Genomic DNA, 19,508 nt, shown 5'->3' with positions numbered 1-19,508 from the left:
GCCCTGCTGTCTACTTAATCAACAGATTAGTGGCAGCCGGCTTAATTACCGGCTCTGCTTCCTCGGAGGCTCTCGCGGAGCATACCAGGAGCGGGGAGCCTCACTCCCCTTTGACACGCCGCCGGGAGACCCTGTCTCTGGGGTGGCGGGGGAGCGGAGACGTGGGACGGAGCCCCTGCAGCCGCCGAAGGACGAGTCTTACGCCGAGGCGGTTGCTGTGGGCGTCTCTCCGCTTGCGGCCTCCTGTGGCCGGCGTAGACGCCGCAGCTGCTGCGGGCGTTGATGCCGCTGTGGCAGCTCAGCCGGCTGGAGCCAGCTGCACATGCTGGCGAATGTCGTCCGCCTGTTCCGCGGCCGTCTTCATTGTCTCCACCATGGCGTGGAACTGGGGTCCGAGCAGCCCGTCCGGGCTGATTGGAGCGTCCAGTAGCACTTTTCTGGCCGTCTCCGTAACAGACGTCTACTTCAGCCCGAGGTGGCGCTGGATCTGTGTCACCCACGCGGAAATCCTCGCCTGGGAGACAGCGACGGACACGCACAGAATGAGCGCCGTGCTGACCGCCTTGCTGACGGACCGTTTTACCAGTGTCCCCACCGAGTTTGAGAGCCGCGCGATGTTATTCGCCGCCGCACTGTGGTGACGGAGAGGGGGAAAGCATGTTCGGCCGCCAAGCTGGCACCCTGCTCCGACTCTGTCTCCCCTGTCTGGGGGAGAGGAGGGAGGGGAGAACCGAACGGTGAACTGTGGAGGGAGGCGGGGCAGGAGTTGCCTTTTTCCTCGGACTCCTGCCCGGCACTCGGCCCCAGGGACACGAGGCCCCGTCCAAGGGCTCGTAAGCCTGGACGGGCCAATCGTGCTCCTTGGTCACAGCAGCAAGAGCGTCCGCTCTCCGCTTCCCGTCGCCCGAGGGGAGACGAGCGCAGTGTGTGCATACCTGCTGGTTTAGAGCCGCGTACGCGTGCTCTGACCCCCGGCAGGATTCGCATACTGCTTTTATCTCTGCTGCTCATAACTCATTATGAACCCAGAGCCACATGAGGGACAATCACGGACGCAGTTGTCCTGATGATTCTCAATTGCTGTGCTTCAGTAACTGTGCTGGTTTGCTGAAGAAAAGAGGGAGCAGATTGCCGGGCCCCCTTCCTACTTATACCGGAAGGAGGACCGAGGGTGGGGCCCACCTAGCGGGTGGGCGTGGACTAAAAGTGTTTCAGTGCTGTGCGGGGGCGCAGAGGGATAACCCAATAGCGATAGCCTTAGAGGGCGAAGCCATATACGAAATAGAACTCTAGAGCAGTGATGTTTTGGGGCTGTCGCTGGGCAACACAGACTTTCAACTCCCTCCAAAGATTTTCTATAGGGTTGAGATCTGGAGACTGGCTAGGCCACTCCAGGACCTTGAAATGCTTCTTACGAAGCCACTCCTTCGTTGCCCGGGCGGTGTGTTTGGGATCATTGTCATGCTGAAAGACCCAGCCACGTTTCATCTTCAATGCCCTTGCTGATGGAAGGAGGTTGTCACTCAAAATCTCACGATACTTGGCCCCATTCATTCTTTCCTTTACACGGATCAGTCGTCCTGGTCCCTTTGCAGAAAAACAGCCCCAAAGCATGATGTTTCCACCCCCATGTTTCACAGTAGTATGGTGTTCTTTGGATGCAACTCAGCATTCTTTCTCCTCCAAACACGTCTAGTTGAGTTTTTACCAAAAAGTTCTATTTTGGTTTCATCTGACCATATAACATTCTCCCAATCCTCTTCTGGATCATTTAAATGCTCTCTAGCAAACTTCAGACGGGCCTGGACATGCACTGGCTTAAGCAGGGGGACACGTCTGGCACTGCAGGATTTGAGTCCCTGGCGGCGTAGTGTGTTACTGATGGTAGCCTTTGTTGCTTTGGTCCCAGCTCTCTGCAGGTCATTGACTAGGTCCCCCAGTGTGGTTCTTGGATTTTTGCTCACCGTTCTTGTGATCATTTTGACCCCACGGGGTGAGATCTTCCGTGGAGCCCCAGATCGAGGGAGATTATCAGTGGTCTTGTATGTCTTCCATTTTCTAATAATTGCTCCCACAGTTGATTTCTTCACACCAAGCTGCTTACCTATTGCAGATTCAGTCTTCCCAGCCTGGTGCAGGTCTACAATTTTGTTTCTGGTGTCCTTTCACAGCTCTTTGGTCTTGGCCATAGTGGAGTTTGGAGTGTGACTGTTTGAGGTTGTGGACAGGTGTCTTTTATACTGATAACGAGTTCAAACAGGTGCCATTAATACAGTTAACAAGTGGAGGACAGAGGAGGCTCTTAAAGAAGAAGTTACATGTCTGTGAGAGCCAGAAATCTTGTTTGTTTGTAGGTGACCAAATACTTATTTTACCGAGGAATTGACCAATTAATTCATTAAAAATCCTACAATGTGATTTCCTGGATTCTTTCCCCCCATTCTGTCTCTCATAGTTGAAGTGTACCTAGGATGAAAATTACAGGCCTCTCTCATCTTTTTAAGTGGGAGAACTTGCACAATTGGTGGCTGACTAAATACTTTTTTGCCCCACTGTATATAGAGAATAAAAGTGGACCTAAAACAGAACCTTGAGGAACACCATTAGCAATGTTTAACCAACAGCTCATCAAAATGAACACATTGGGACCTTTCAGAGAGGTAGTTCACAAACCACCCCACTGCATGGCTGGATATGCCAATACTGAGTAGCCTCTGCTTCAAAATGCGATGATCTAACTACTAACTACTTTGTTGAGATATTTACCAAAGGATGGAGCTATATTTTACATTCATTTATAAGTATTCCTGTTGACAGCTGTTTATTTTGCGTGAACACTTTATTTTGTTAGTGTTTCCGATATAAAACAAGCTAATTTAAGTTCTGTCCTCTCAGTGTTTTGAAGTTAGGATCACATCTGTTCTACAAAGCACCCTGCCATCCTTTCATCACTTAACGAGTGTGTTAGTTCTTGGTGTCACCGATTTAAACAATCATTTCTTGATGCTTGATGTGATCTTAAGAAACCCAAACAGTGAAGTAGAGAAAATCCCCTCCCATCTTGGCTTTTCCACCCTCTCCATCAAGTGTTTATTTGTTTGTGGCCGACAGGAGGTGAAAAGAGGGACTGGATGTCAAGTGAGCGAGTGCTGCAATAAGAGAGTCGAGTGCTTTTTTGTGCTGGCAGATCTGAGACTGGCTCAAAGTCAACACCTTTTAAATCCTATTATTTACTCTTACCTTTTGCATGTCTTAATTGTTCTTCTCCTCTTGTTTTTTCCTGTACAGTTTTATTGTCCGTCTTATTTAATCTTTTCAGTTTCTTACTCCCTTCTTCGAAGTACAAATCCTTTTTTTTCATTCCCTGACTTTCTCTTCTGTATACTTTTCCCACTGTCCACTATTTCCATGGCTCATTGTCCCTCTTTCATTCCCTCGTCTTAATGTCAGTCATGCTGGATGTCTCTCGTTGCCAGCTGCTGTGTCTCTCCCCTCTTATGCCCAGAGTTACTGATGTCTTATCCACACAAAGGGCTCCTCTCCTGGGCTTATAGCCAGCCAGGTTAGCCCCTCTCTTGTGCTGGACCCCTGGAGGTTTCAGATTCAAAAGTGACTGAATCCCCTTTTTTTTCTGAAAGAGCCTTCAGGCTACCATGGCAACTGCAACTACGGGATTGGGCCTTTTACTCTGGGGTTAAATGCTCTTTGGAGTTACAGAGGAAAGTAGAAACTCTGTCCATAAAGATGCAGATTGCAAGAAGCTTGATTTTCTTTTCTGCTTGTGGGCTGTCTTTTGTAGACTACAGATACATTTTTTTAAGCCCCCTCTCCTATTTGCTCTGCCTGTTGTTGGGTGTTTGACATTCCCTCTGCAGATGCAGTTTGACACTAGAAGCCTGTTTTCACTTTAATCTGCTGAAGGGGGAAAGTTTCTCTGTGCTCAGCTCAAATCGAGGAGTGTATCTACAACACAAACTAGTTTGTAAGCCAAAAATGATAGAACAATTTAAAATACAGTGTGATGTGGAAACCTAAAACATATTTTTATGGTAGCTTGTCATTTTGTGGAAAAACAATATTAGACTTGATTTGTTATTATAATAAAACCAGTTAAAAACATTTCTGGAGGCTCTCAGTTTAAAAATAAATATGTTGTTGGGTGTGCATGTGGTCATATGAGGCAATTTTTAACTGTATTTAAACAATTTGGGTCACTAATTAAAATGATAGGCATGGGTTAACTCTTGATTGACCTCATAAACTCAATTAAAATTCCTTGACATTATACAACAAAATAGGATCCAGTAACAGCCCTTCTGAACCACACAGTTATGCCTTTTCCAATCTGACATTCCTATCGACTTCAACAACGTCATTTCTCAGTGCCTTCTAAAACTTAGAAAAATTACTTTTTTTCAATAAATAATAATATATCGTCGTTTGGTTAGGTTCAAGCACATACACTACTTGGTTATTGTTAAAAAGATAACGACTTTGGCTTGGGTTAAAGTTATTTATTTACTGGACTTCAGTTAAGATTAGTGGACCTTTTGTCGTCATGGTTAAAAGATAAATGAACACCAGTCTCCCATGGCAAAGTCCAACATGTTGTTGTTGACCCACCTAACCACAGAGATCTCCACCCTATGCAGTCATCTTAACTTCTTAACGTCACGCAACTTCCTCTTTGACTCCCAGTGGACGGGCCATAATTACTGCCACTGCTAGAGCACTTTGTCACTTCAGCGTAAACACAAGTCGTTTTTTGGTATTATCAAAATTACTGATGCTGTCGTTTATTTTTTCAATCTGATTTAAAAATTTAAAAGAATATAGACATGACACATTTTTTAAAAATATCTGTCTTTAAAGGTGGGGTAGGTAATTTTGGAGAAACCAGCTCGAGTGCGCTAGAATTGGAAAATACACAGCCGGAAGAAATCTGCTACTTCCTCCAACACACACGAACGCGCACATGACCAATGAGGGCACGAGATAAGTTTGTGCACAGATGGAAAGCTGACAGGCAGGTAGGCCATCCAGTTATTTTAGCCGGTGTCGTGGATATTTTAAACTCGTCAATACTGTAAAGATGTACAATGAGAGTAATCAATAATAAACTGGTGAAAGCAAACAGAGTTGTCTTGTTGGTTATTTATTTGAAGCTTCAAAGGTACAGGTCTCACAGAGTATAGGATAGTCTGCAGGAGTCTGCACAATAGTCACAGAATAGCAAAGCTTATATACAAGATAGGGCGGGCAGACAGAGTTGTGTGTAGCATGGCGGAACGCCTCAGAAATCTGCTTTCACACGGATGTCGCATATCGCTATTAGACACCTGTGTCATTGAGCTGCAGAAAGTATAACGGTTATCAGCATATGGATGTTCAAACTTTGTGTGAAGAGGAGTAGTTTCAATAGTCTGCCAAATCAGCTCTGTGGCCTTGAAGCGCTTGAGAATAATAACCCTCATTAGAGTATGCAGAGAAAACAGCACATATGAAGAAATGGTACAGTAGTGTTAGACAATGCTTTTAGAAGCATTTGGTTTTACCATATACTGTAAGGTAACATAAGAAATTGCCACTACACCGGCCCGGCCAAAATGATTGGTCGTGCTTTTTACAGTACTACGGCTTCCACAGATGAAATGTTTTTATGGATTTTTTGTCAAAGCACTTAAGATATTCATTGCTATCGGGATGTTAAGAGCATTCCATGGAATATAACAAAAAGTGTATCTCGAGCCGGTTTCTCAAACTTACCTACCCCACCTTTAAATAGATATTACAAAGTTTATTTGTGTGTAATGGGATTTTATCAACTTTTTTTTAACAGAAGAAAGTATATATATTAGAATAGAAAACCGAGGGATGAGAAAATAAAAAGAACCAAACGGAAGGAGATAGTGGTTTTAGGGGGGATAGTGGGGTTGCTGTTTGTGAAGTTTGGGAGACAGAAGAAAGGGCGAACATGAAAAGGAAAGACTTATATTGAGCGAACGATGTAAACAGAAGGAAACGTAGAAAGAAAGAGGGAAAGAGGGAGATCTGCATTGTGGCCCAAAGCTGAATGCTGCCTTTATGAGCAATAGTTAAAAGGACACTGAGGCGTGAGTCCCTGTAACCATAGCAACTTCCCAGGAGCCCTGTGACGGACGGATAATAGAGTAAGAGAGGAGTTCCTTTTCTCTTCTTCACCCCTCCCTCCCTCCCTCTCACTTGTTCTCACTTCCACTCCTCTCTTGGGCAGTTTGTTGGATCCTCGCATCTTACAGGGTTTTCCCGACTCGGCTGCTGTTTTCTGCCTTTTATGTGCGCTCTGAAGTTTGAATCCCGACCCGGCGTAAGCTGCTCCAGACAACTGTTGCCATAATTACTTCTTGTTGTCTTTCTGAGTCACTTTTATGGACTCTCAGAACTATTTGAGGACTTTATTTTTGTGCATCCAGAGGGCTGTTCTGCGTTGGCACAGAGCGAAATGTGCTCCAAAGGCACTGTCTCAGCCCGTGATTCCTTTGTCTACATTTCAGAGGCTGTGCTGTCAAACCATGGTGCTGCCCCCGAGACCAATCGCCCTGAGAATATGCAATGCTTAACAGTAAGTACAATCAAACTCTTATTTTCTGTGTGCATGTAAAGCTTAAACATGCTTATACCCTTGAATTGTTCTGCTTTGTGTGGGTGCAATCCAAATATTTAGGAAGTTTATGCTACAGTATATGTCTATGAGTATCTATTATCGTTATTGATGCAATTGTTTATTGGATGTTTTGGTGAATACTTGTCTATACAGGTGTATAACTTATTTATTTCTACTTATTTATTCATTTCTGTGTTTTTATTTATTGCGTTTGCATGTGCGTGCATTAAAAATGAATAGGCCTGTGATAAATATACACAAAGTAGTTGACCCGTGACATTGCACCATGTCCAACAAACTCATCATGCATAAACATACCTTCAGTAAGATTTACTGCATGGATTCCATGTTACACATTCTCAGAAACCATAGCAACTAATTGAATCATGCGTTTGAGCTCTGAGCAGTGAATGGAACAAGATGCCTTTTCTTGAAAGACAATATTTGTCAAAAAGCTCCCTTGCATGCGAGTCACATGTGGAGCAGAATGATGGTTTGTCATGAGAAGGGGGAATAGAGAGCTGTGCCGTTGATGTGAAGATGTTTATCTGCTCATGAAGATCAAAAATCCTAGGGGTGTCTTCTCTTTCATCCCATTTCCACTGTGTTGACTGTATGGTTGCCATTAATTCATTAAAAATGAATGTGGAAGACTACTTCAACTGTTAACAGAGACACAGGAGCATGACTGATGATTCTTTTATCCAATGTATAACTTGGTTTTGAAAACAGTGGTTATTATGGCCTTTATTTGCTTGAAAAAAGCGGCAATATTGAAACCAATAACTACAACAGGAACAGAAGACCTCAGCATTCAACTGTATCACAGTAAAGTTTGGGAACCATAATGGATCACCAAATGGTAAAAGAAGATCTTCGTCTTTAGTGGATGTTCCCTGTTTTCCTTTTTAGGAAATACGCGTCAGTCCTTGTCACTGTGTACCCTGCCGTTTGCTTTTGGAGGGGTGGAGACCTCAGTGACATTTGCTTTTGCCAGCAGCTTCTTTGTACTGGCCAGTGTTGAGCTTCACTCAGAGTGTACAAGTTAATTTAGTACTATAGACCATGTACTAAAAGAGGTTCATGCTAGCAAGCCATTCACATTGGGATGATAAAAAATAAATACAAAATGTTTAGTAATTCTCCTTTACCTTGGCTTATTGAACAATCTGGATTAGCAGACGTCAAGAAAAAGCTTTTGAGATATAGTAACGGAGCATGAAGCCTACAAGCCCACTCCCCGCTCAACTGTCTTATACTGTACATGGTTTTTTATTAGAAAATAGTCAAGTGTTTTAAAAATGTGACTGAAAATATAAAACTCAAGACAAACTAGATAATGTGTCCTCGTCTAGAACTGCCGTCACTTCTACATTTGAGTCTTTTGTGCTAGTTGTACTTCCACTGGATTGAAATGAAGTTTTCCTCTGATGAATCCATGCAGAGTGCCACGACGTTGCTAATGCAATACAGAGAAACAAACATGTAGATATTCACATATAACTGCTCGCAGAGGGGTCCCTGTCTTTGTACCCTTCCACAGTCACACTAAGTCACACTTGCCTTGTTGGGTATAAAGGATGCTTCTTTTTGCATGTTTTTGTTTACACTACTGCTGCGGGGCAGAATTGATTTCCTTTATGGTTTACTAACAACTGGAACCTGAGTTGGCAAATTTCCAGAGGAACGTTCATAGAAAATTTGCTCCGGCTCCCGTTCCAACACGATGCCAACATGGATAATACTTTAGTAAATTCACTTATACAGGTTATGATGCATGTGAGACTGTGCCTATATTTAGATAGGGCAAGCCCTTATTGAAAAGCCTCACATCTGATGATATACTGCAGTGTAAGGAGCAGGCTATGTTATAAGAAGACCATACACAAGACCAACCAACACATTCTTGGCAGATCTGCCTACATAATGTGGTCAGACGACAGGACAACACGTCAGCATAAGCAGTAGTCTTTTAAAAACTAATGACAGACTACAAGTAGAGAGACATTTGAAACCACAGCTACTGTTCACAGCCCTGCCATCTGCTGTAACAGAAATGCCCCAGTCTGCTCCAAATATACTACTGACAAACAAGAAAGAATTTGTATTCACTCTCGGAAATAAGACCAAGACAATGAAATGTACCTAGCTTAATCATGTGCTTATGAATTATATATACTTTATAAAGCTTTTTACAGTTCAAGTTTGATCTTCTATGTGGTTGTTCAGTATGTAGTTGCTAATAACCATACTTTCAGAAACAATTGCCTATGGGTCTGACAACGATAAACCTCTGGTTGCAAGGGGCAATACTTCTGGTGTTTCTGCGTAGCCATCAAATATCCGTGCCAACATGTACTGTTCTGTTCTGTGGTCATTTCTTTTGCAGCTTATTTAACAATTGTAGACGCACAATTAGTTATAATTGTAAGATAACTTTTACGACTGGATTGTTTCACAAGTAGCTCTAAAGGAAAATGTTAAGTGAATTAAATACAAAATCATAGTTGTATGATAACCAGTATGTTACTTACTAGATTGCGTATCAGCCAAAAGCCTTTTGCGTCTTTTACTCTACACACAGACTGGTTACCTGCATTCAATCAAACCTGCTCAACAGTGATTGGTCAACGCTACTTGGACTATAAACCAAAAAACAGAAGACTTTACGATGCAATGTCTTGTTATCTTTTTATCAAACACCCTAAATAATGATTTAAAGTTGTAATTTAGTGGAAAGATAATCATTTTGACTTGAAGTGACCGACATTTCAGCCTATCCAACAGATCAGTTTGTCAGTGAAAAATATCCGTGTTGCTTTGAAACCCTCCAGGATGTTAACTCAGTGGAAAGCGGTGGTCCTATGCAGTAACTTGTTCAAAAAAGCTTTACTGGACAGGATTAGACAGAGGAGCTCACTTTACTTTCACCTTACAGACACTCTTTTTATTTGTACACATAATGCAGGCCGTACACACAACAATGCAAGTTGGGAAGTGCTCAACTAAAAAAGTGCCGCTGCATTTGACCCAGTGCCTTCTTTAAGTGCTTTGAGTACCTGATACCTAGCACAGTTTATCTCAAGCAAAATGTTGTGATGTAGAATTTCAACATTTGCTATCTTACAGTGATCCTGCATCCAGTATGTGAATAGTTTGAGCAGCTCCTAAATGCATACAAGGTGAAAGCAGTAATAATGTGGAGAAGCATTGAGATGGAAAAGTTTTACATCCGTATTTGTGAATGCTCCTTTCCTCTCTCTCTCTCCTTCCTCTCCCCTCCCTCCCCTCGTGTTCTTGTTCTCTCTCTTCCCATTTATCAGCGGGTGAATCAGAGTAACAGATGATTGTGCGGTTTGTGTGGGACAGTCTCAGGGGGGAGTTAAAAGAGGGGGGGAGCACATTCACAGACTAAATTAGTGAAGAATGGAAAACCTTTTAGACTTTCGCTTCTTTTTTGTACGCGTTTTCTGTTGCCTTGTCCTCGTTCCTTTCCAGACCGCTGCGTATTTCCTCCTTGAGTGTTGTGGCCTCCTCCACCTCCTCCTCCTCCTCCTCCTCCTCCTCCTCCTCCTCCTCCTCCTCCTCCTCCTCCTCCTCCTCCTCCTCCTCCTCCTCCTCCTCCTCTCTGTCCCCCCCCCTTTCTCTCCCTCTCTGTCACCCCATGGCCATCACCTCCTCTACACAAAGAGCTCTGTGGTATCATTAACTGCCCACTCCCTACCTACTCAAATATATTTCAGTGTTTGATGATGGCCTTACACATGATCATTTGAATGATTTACACAGAGCGTATTGAAGGTTGTGGACACTTCAGATGTTGTTGAAGGTAATACAAATGTCCAAAAATAAATGTCCCCCTTACAAAACCACAAGGCTGTATAAAACTTTGGTAAAACCCACTATGTACACTTTTGCAATCTTTCCCAGTAGGAAATGATGCGGTGAAGAATATCAAACCAATCAAGTTCTGTTTACTGCTTCATTCTGAGATAAAAGTATTTCAATTCACGGAAAATAAAATATTCACGGGGTTCTCTTTTAAGAAAATGTACAAAGAAGTTCTTGGTATTTGAGATAAATTCCTTAATAGTCAATGGAGTGATTTTGTGATGTGAAATATCCTATTGTGGCTCTCACTGGGATATTTAGAGGACACTTTCACTTTCTTTAAATAAAACCAAAATAATCAATTGCAATGCCCTTTAGTGTCCGTCCACTTGAGGATGATCTACAATGTCAGGGTCAAAGGTTACTGTGACCGTACATTCAGCAATAATGGGACATTATTTTGCATGGAATCTCCTCAGATTTGGGACAAACGTCCATTTGGACACAACAATGGACTGATAAGGTTACACATTTTTAGACATGAATCAAGAATGAATCTGCTATTGATGACAATGTCACACACGTGATGACATTTGGGATAGACAATGATGTCAACTGTAACTGGACAGGAATGTTGCCCTGTTAGAAAGCATCATGATGAAATGTTTGATTATCTTTAAGATGTTGAATGAATGCTACATCTCTGTTACCATTAACCCATTGAACCAGAGATGACATGCACCACAACGATACTTCATCTTCTTAGACGTCAGCAATTACCAATTATGTTTACAGGCAAGGACATCTGTTTATGTCACTTGCAGAGAGCAGAGAGTTCATGAATATTAACAATAGTTGCACCCCAGACAAAAAGTCTCCCTACATCACTTTGCTTGTCAGATAGCGTTAGCTCCTAAATTGTATCTGTGAAAATGGGTCTGACACTTCTGGCTGTTGGGAAAGATGGGAAGGAAGAATGAGGTTTGCTGAAAAGAGGACAGAGATGGATAGATTTTCTGTCCGTCATCTCAGAATTAATTAGGAAATGGTTAGTTTTATTCATATAAAGTATCCTTTGTTGGTATTTTAGGCACTGGCTTCCTTTTATGTTCTCTACTAAATGTGTAATGTGTGAGTGCTTATCTTTGTTCCATGCTGCTCTACACTGTACAGCAGATGAGATGAACATTGCTGTTGTAAGGACTGTTGTGGTTCAGGTGGTAGAAGGAGTCATCCATTAATCCTGGGGCGGTCTGATCCATGACACCTCCTCCACATTTCATGCCCCCAACACCAACATGCTCCAGATGAGGAAGCAAGTGCCTCACATCACAGGTCGGCTGTCATGAATGTGTTAGTGTGTTTGCATGGGTGAATTAAAGCCTTATAAATATCTCAGTGGGCGGCTTGGCTGTCTGTTAATCCTCCAAGGTCTAGACTAACATATCTACACTAATGTCGACTCATTTTTCTCTATTCATTTTATTAGGGTTCATTTCAGATGAATCCAAATGACTTTGATAGAAGTCTCAGATTTGTTTCTGTCTAGTTTGTGATTGATCTGTTCTTCAAAGTGCACTTTACTTTGCATCTATGAAGTTCTAAATTTAATTTAAATTTGGATCAAAGACAAGTATTTAAAGGCTGAAGCCATGGTGCTGCTTTATTAGGTTGTCATCTCACTGTCTCATATAATGCAGTGTCACCTTCAAATTGTTGTAACTGTAGCTCTGAATCCATATGCCGAGATTTGGACATACAACTTGAGCTGTGACTCTGAACTTGGCCATGTGTCTTCAATGGCTTGGAATACACCTCCTCCTTTGATAGTTGTCTATTCAGGTTAGAAAGAGAGAGAGAGAGGGGGAGGGACAGAGAAGGAGTGTGAGAGAGAGATCCCACACTGCTAAACACCAGATTGGTCTCGTCTGGCTCCTAGACAAGCTTTTCAAACTCTTTTTTCACTCCTCTCCCTAAGACATGCTTTCTTCTCTCCCTTTCTCCTCTCCCTCTAATCCGTCCTTCTGCCTATTTAGAGGTGAACAGCACAGCATGAAAGAGAGAGAAAGTGTTTTTTGTGTGCTTGACGGGTAACCCTCGCCCTTTTGAAAAGGCAAACAGGGAAAAGCTGCCATTACGACTGGCATGAAGGGATCTTAAGACAACGGCCTTTTCTGCCACTTTATTAGCACTGTCGAGACTAGTGCAGCACTGCTCCTCTTTCACCCCTCTCTTTCTCCATCACTCCTCTGTCCATGTTTCATTCCATGAGCCTGACATCCAAAAAGCATGCTGGGTAATTAATGGGGTTGCTAGGGGTTAGACTGGCCACTGTTTTAGCCCTAATTTAACAGGCTTCCTCCTGCACTGCTGCTGAGGTGATTGTTGTTATGTTTTGCAGATTGCCACCTCTTTCCCAGGCATATGGATATTATGAGCAAAAATACAAGTAATGTTTAGATAACGGGAAGAGGAGGGGATATTGTCAAAGGTCGCAGACCTGAGAATTTCCCGTTCTGTGCGCTTGGGGGTCGAGGGGGGGCAGCTGAAAGGAAAAGCAGAGGAAATATGGAAGTTGAAAACATAACAAACAAGCATAATGTCTGGATGGAGATTGGGGAGCGTGGGAGCTAAGGTGGAAAGAATCTGATGAGGTGTTAAGTCTGATTGTGGTGTGTGTGTGTGTGTGTGTGTGTGTGTGTGTGTGTGTGTGTGTGTGTGTGTGTGTGTGTGTGTGTGTGTGTGTGTGTGTGTGTGTGTGTGTGTGTGTGTGTGTGTGTGTGTGTGTGTGTGTGTGTGTGTGTGTGTGTGTGTGTGTGTGTGTGTGTGTGTGTGTGTGTGTGTGTGTGTGTGTGTGTGTGTGTGTGTGTGTGTGTGTGTGTGTGTGTGTTTGGATGTGTCCAAACAATGGTGCTGTCATTGTCCTATGTTGGGAAATGTGGTCATTACAAGTTGCAATCAGAATCATTTCCGTCTAAAGTGCAAATATGGTCTGTCATAAGTTTGCACACCTTCTGAACCAATCCCATAAAAAGTCTTTACAATGTCTCCCCGTCTCACTTGTGCAACCTACATTAGTCACTACAGTTTATATTTGCAAAAGAGCTATAGCACCTCTCACAGCTTCAGTGTGGACTCAGGAAGCAAACTGGCCTTATCGGGGGCAGACACACAAAGCTGTCCTGGCTGTGGGGTGGCGAGGTATGCAAAAAAGCGTGTGTGTGTGTGTGAGAGGGGGGGGTGGCGGTAGGAGGCACTTCCTCCTATTCTTCTGCTGTGGAAGAGTTCCCATGAGCGCCCCTGCCAGGAGCTACAGTGTGGCCTGAGCAGGCCGAGCCAGCGCCAGTCTCGCCTGCATGACGCCGACACACACTCTCACACAGCCGAGCTCAGGAGCTACTGAAACTGCTACTGCCGCTCAAACCACAGGGCGAGAAGCGCGACCGTGGTAACAGGATAGAAATAATTTGAGTGTTAAAAGTTGAAGGAAGGAAGAAGTTTGGAGGATTGAAGTGAAGTTTCAAACAAGGCAAGAGGAAGACATGCAGTAGTTGAGAGCAGGTACAGACGCAACACTGAGCATTATTGACTGGACTCATTAAAAGGAACCTTGAATGGATAACACTGCAGTTGGAGGACAGTGGCAGAGTGACGCCGACTTTGAAGAAAGGACTGTTTCCAAGAAACTTCAATTTAAATTAATTTGCGGGAAGAAGCCAGTTTGGCTGAAAAAAGTCTCCAAGGACACATTTTTGTCACACTCGACAGATTCCTGTCTATTTTCCAGAAAGGTGAGACACCATATTTTTATCTAGAGCCACAATTCATCCCGACTGTCACCTGGAAACTGGACATTTTGAAAACTTCAAGATCAAAGCCACCTTCAGACTTTTTTTTTGGGCAGCTGTCACTGTTATGATGTTTCATAACACACTTAAGTCCAACGAGCCATCGGAGCATAGCCCCAGGAGCACACACTCCGCTGCACAGAGGAGGCTGTGGAGATACTCGGGCTGCAGGAGGGCCGGACAGGTGGAGAGTCACCGTCGCAGCGTGTGTGTACTGGCTGCAGACTTGAACGGTGGAGAAGGACAAAGAGGAGGTGGTGGTGGTGTGATACACACCATCCACGGGCTGTGCCACCTCTGCATCGGATGTAGGCTGCCTCAGGTGTGTCTTTGTTTCAGAGAATAGGGGACGGGGTACATCAATCAACCGGTGATTGTGAGGGAAAAAAAGTTAGAAAACTATCTTTAACCACTGCTTTCGTAATTAATTGCGAAAGATGAATTACATTTCATAATTCATGAATCTTCACCGGTCTAGTCGGCTGTCATCGTGTCGGAAAACCAAAAGTGTAGGCCTAAAATATGTGGGTATATCTGTGTTTGAACACAATCAGATCCTAATATTTGGCTTTGACTGTACAGCTGAAGTTGCACTTTGGACAGCATGTCCAAAACATCCGGAAAGGAATAACTGGCTGTGTTTTCTTCCGAGTCGGGAACAAGCTTTTGTGTCCTCTACATTATTTATAGTTCACATAGTGAGAGAAAGATATCAGGAGTGGAAGAGAGGAGACACATGTTTGCTATGATATGAACTGATGCCCCTCTCCTTACATAAGACCCTTTGTGCACATCTGCATTGCATAAGAAATTAGGAAAACACAGTTTTAAGAAAAATGTATTATTTCATTTTTTATGGTGGCAGAAAATATCAAAATCTTTAAATATTTTTGAAGATACACAAATAAGAGGCGTTAACATGACAAAAATACAGACTAACAATTAAGTGTCGTGTGATGTCTACTCTTTGAGAATACCCACTTGATATCATAACTTAACCGTTATGTATACAAAAATGTTGGTGATACGTTTCATTTAGTTTATGCTGGACTGTCTGCCGTAAATAGAACCTTTACAGAACTGACAGAAAATAGACACGACATGTTCTGTATTCATGAAATCATCAGAGACTGGCGTGATTCATGCACTGTCTGAAAGCATGTAGCTCTGAGGCATGAATGTGAAAAGGGGAAAGCTGTCCCACAACACATACTGTTCACACCAGATTTTCCTCTAAATTCATTACAAGAAAGCTCAAATCTTACTCATTAGTCTAGTCAGTTCCGCCACAGTCCCTTTGACTGAATTATTAATTATCAATAAGGCCATGCTAATACAATTTAAATATTTAATCTGTGTTTTTCACATTAATTCATTTTTAGTAATACATCTTAAAAGTCCCTTAAAAGGACGTTCATACTGATTTATTGCATTATTCCCAGGCTAGTCTCCTCTTTTCTTTAAACATGGTAAAGTAATGCCCCTGCTTTCATTCAAAGTGAAAAAAGGAGCATGGGACTGCCTCTCCCAGACCAGAGGAGTCCAAGTGGTTGGACTCAACTCTGCTTACAAATTAAATTAATGCTGAAAAGGCTTTGGAGTTTGGATGAATTGGCCCAATTTAGGCAGCTCTAAGAGTTGGACACAGTCTCTGAAACAGCTTTCAATTCAAACAGACAGAGTAGATAGACAGAGGCAGATGGAACAGGCGTGATGGATTGTTGTCTCTCTCACTTCTGTTAATTTTAAGTCAGTCTTTGCTTTTCAATATTTTTTTTCACATATCAGTTTTCAAGATCAACCATCAAAATGCTCCATGTCTGCTTGTTGTCTTTCTCCGTTAATTGCACTCAACGTTTTTTTCTTCATACCATCTGTTCTATTTGTCTGTCATCTGCTCTGTCTAAAGTCCCACTGCAGTACTGTTACCCCCTTTTAATCTTTTTTTGTATCTCTTCTATCCTTGTTTATTATCTTTTCATCTACCTACAGTCAGTTTCTATATATCTTTCCTTTCTCTATTTCTGTCACACAACCAAGGCAAGGGTGATTAGTGTGTGAATCCATCCGTCCTTAAAATAAGAATATACACACACAGTGCAGAGAGTACATCTTTGCAAGTAGAACACGGTTAATCAAGTTTCTAATTTATTTTTTACAGCAGGCAAATCAGCATGCTTTCTGTAGAAGGACAATTCACCAGCAGTGTCAGAGACTGAAACAGAAAGAAAGATTTGAAAGGAGGAAAATATGATGGAAGAATTGTTGCCTCAAATGCCGTGACACAGGGCACATCAAATCATTGGACTGTAAGAAACTACGATTATATCCGACATTTTAGGGTCGTCATAAGCTTCAGGCCCCCGAATAGTCAACGTATTACTGCAAGTTGCTGCATTTGGCGCATGGGTAAACTGCCAACATGCTCCTAACCAGGACTCCCGTGTATCTCAATAAGCCCTTCCTGGCTTAATAAAGGATAAATAAAATATATATTGTTTTAAATAATTAAGCTTTCCTCTGCTAGAGCAAAACAGAGCAATGAAAAAGAGTTTTCTGCGGTGGGGGCGGTGTGTGTTTTAGTCCCCTGGTTGTCAGCTGATGACATGGAAAGTGAGATGTTTTGGACGGAGACTTTGTTGACGTTGGCTCAGACTCTCTGGCACAGGTAGCGAATGTTTGGCGACGCGGGGTCAAAGAGAAAGAGAGACAATGGGAAACTGCCATCAGTATTACAAATGTTTATGTGTGTGTGTTGACCTGCAGAACTTGAGCGGACGAACAATGTTTGGATTTAATCTTTATTCCTGACATTGCATATTATCCAGAAGCAAGGGGTTGCACTTCTCACAACATCGAGATTTCGCCCTTAAAAACCTTTATGATCTTTCTTTACTATTCTGTGTGCGACAGTTTAATCTTATAAGGAACATATGCTGACAATGAAATATATAAATGGAAAAAAACACGTAATTGTGGTGCAACCATATAATAGATGTGACTTAATGTTTAATAATAAGCTGTCACTTGAATGTATTGGTGCTGTTTTGGCTTTATAAACAAGTTATATAATTACTGATGCTACCATGGAAAAATAAAGTTTAGCAATCTACATTTACTTTTCTCAGTTAGTATCAGTGTGCCCTGAATATGAAAGGTTTACATGTTTGTGCTGAAGAGGCTTTGTGTGTGTTTCCACTGCAATTCTTCTTTGTGTTTCTTTTGCACTAGCTATATACTATTCAGAGTATAGGTCTGATTTAAATTGGCAATGTGCTTTCGTGAGGATTCATTTTATCCTCAACGGCTGGACAATGAGCGCCTTTCCTCCATCTCTTGGACTTGTTTTTCCTGCGGACACAGCTAATTGGGTTCACCGGGAAACTGCTGTCAGGACAGTTTTAATAGAGGAAGTAGAAGCAGAATACAAATCCACTTAATCATCCTGTAGGGAGGAAGTTGATTATTATGACAGCATGCTGCGTTTGGTTCCTCAAGTAGTGAGAGAAAGAGAGGTCCCGTCTTCTTATCACGACATGACGGTGTTTGTGTTCTGCAGGTGAACATCCTCCGAGGAAAGGATGGATTCGGCTTCACCATCTGCTCAGACTCCCCTGTGAGGGTGCAGGCTGTTGATCCAGGTGAGGTTTGCATACACACGCCTGTGTAAATGAAGCTCAATGTTCTGGCGTGGTTTGATTTTTAACATTCACATCCATTGATCTGAGTTTGACATGTCATGAAATGTTATAATCTGTGGCCTAATAATTCAATTCACATAACATGAGAAAGCTAATTCCTAAATGAATTTAGCCTCAAAAGACAACAGAGCATCTTCATATCAGACAAATATTCAATTGTTTTATCCATGCAGCTATTCGCCAGTCTGTAACATGTCACCCGGAAAGAACATGAACACAAAAATGAAAATGTCACTGGAGAGCGTATAATGATCTTAACTCTTCTGTCTCTTCCCTGGTGCAGGGGGCCCAGCGGATCAGGCAGGTCTGCAGCACTTGGACACCCTGCTGCAGCTAAACGGTCAGCCCGTGGAGCAATGGAAGTGTGTGGACCTAGCCCATGCTATCAGGTAATGAGTCCAACCCACCAGAGGATCATTCAGGTCTCAGGATCAGTGATTTGTAAACATTATCTAATGGATTCATTTCTTGTATGATTTAATTTTGGCATCATGATTGAAATTCATTTTGATATCTGTTTCAGTACGTGAACAAAACCTGGTGTGAAAAAAAGATAATTCAAAGTTTGGGATTGAATTACAGTGGAAGTTTTTCCATATAGTTGATGATGATTCAGGTATATAAAAAATGATACATATATAGATTATAAATAACGTTATAGTTGTACATACATAGAGTAGATTCTCTATATGCAATAATTAAAGTGTCTGCAGATATTCTACAAGGTTATTTGTTCTTCCTGAAAGGATTTACAAAAGTGATTTACGAATGCATGGACAGATTTGCAGTTTCAAGGTTTTTATTTATTTGAACTACTTATATTTTGTTGCTCATCATATTTATTTCTCTTTGTAGAAACAGCGGCAATGAAGCCAAACTGGTGGTGTGGCGCACGGGCCCTTCAGCTAAGCCTAATTTCGAGGGCCTCATCCATCGGCCCTCCTACAATCCGTCCACCTCAAACTATGACGCCCCCTCGCCCCCAACCCGCAGACGCGTTCCAGATGTTGGTGCGAGTAAATCCCCCCCGGCCGTGCCGCCTCTCCCAGCCCACCACCGTGCCACCGCCTCCCGCAGGCTGCTGGTCAACGGCACTGAAGCTGGAATGGGGGGAGGCGTAGGCGTTGGGACCCTGGGTGGGTGGGGGGCCCATGGGGGGTCGGCCGAGGAGCTGGACGGGAAACCGCGCCTCCTTCACCACCCTCACACTGCCACGCTGAAGGGGACCCGCGTGAAGGCATCCAACGGGGACAACTACATCATCTTGGCCCCCATCAACCCCGGAAGCCAGGTACCGCAGAGTGCTGGTGGACTGCATCTTCATCATCTCCTTCGTCCTCCTCATCCTCACCTCGGTCATATGGTGGCTCATCCTAGATATGTCTCCTTGCCTTTCATTCCCGGTGCTGATAGATAGAAGGACTGTATGTACAGCACCATTTGGGTTACTGCCCTCTCACTGATCTGTGCTTTAAGACATGTTCT

General features: G+C 42.9%; 1 protein-coding gene across 1 annotated transcript in view; it reads left to right on the top strand.

Moving 5' to 3' along the window:
- The window catches only part of rgs3a (regulator of G protein signaling 3a), a 167,589-nt gene that overhangs the window by 42,534 nt on the left and 105,547 nt on the right, over positions 1-19,508 (top strand). The window contains 4 exon segments of the mRNA XM_034095308.1: positions 6,534-6,601; positions 17,882-17,963; positions 18,307-18,412; positions 18,879-19,314. Of these exon segments, the coding sequence (XP_033951199.1) occupies positions 6,534-6,601; positions 17,882-17,963; positions 18,307-18,412; positions 18,879-19,314 (692 nt within the window).

This window comes from Pseudochaenichthys georgianus, chromosome 12, assembly GCF_902827115.2.
Source record: "Pseudochaenichthys georgianus chromosome 12, fPseGeo1.2, whole genome shotgun sequence".
In the NCBI taxonomy this organism is placed as follows: Eukaryota; Metazoa; Chordata; class Actinopteri; order Perciformes; family Channichthyidae; genus Pseudochaenichthys; species Pseudochaenichthys georgianus.
This window is presented reverse-complemented; position numbering and strand designations above follow the sequence as displayed.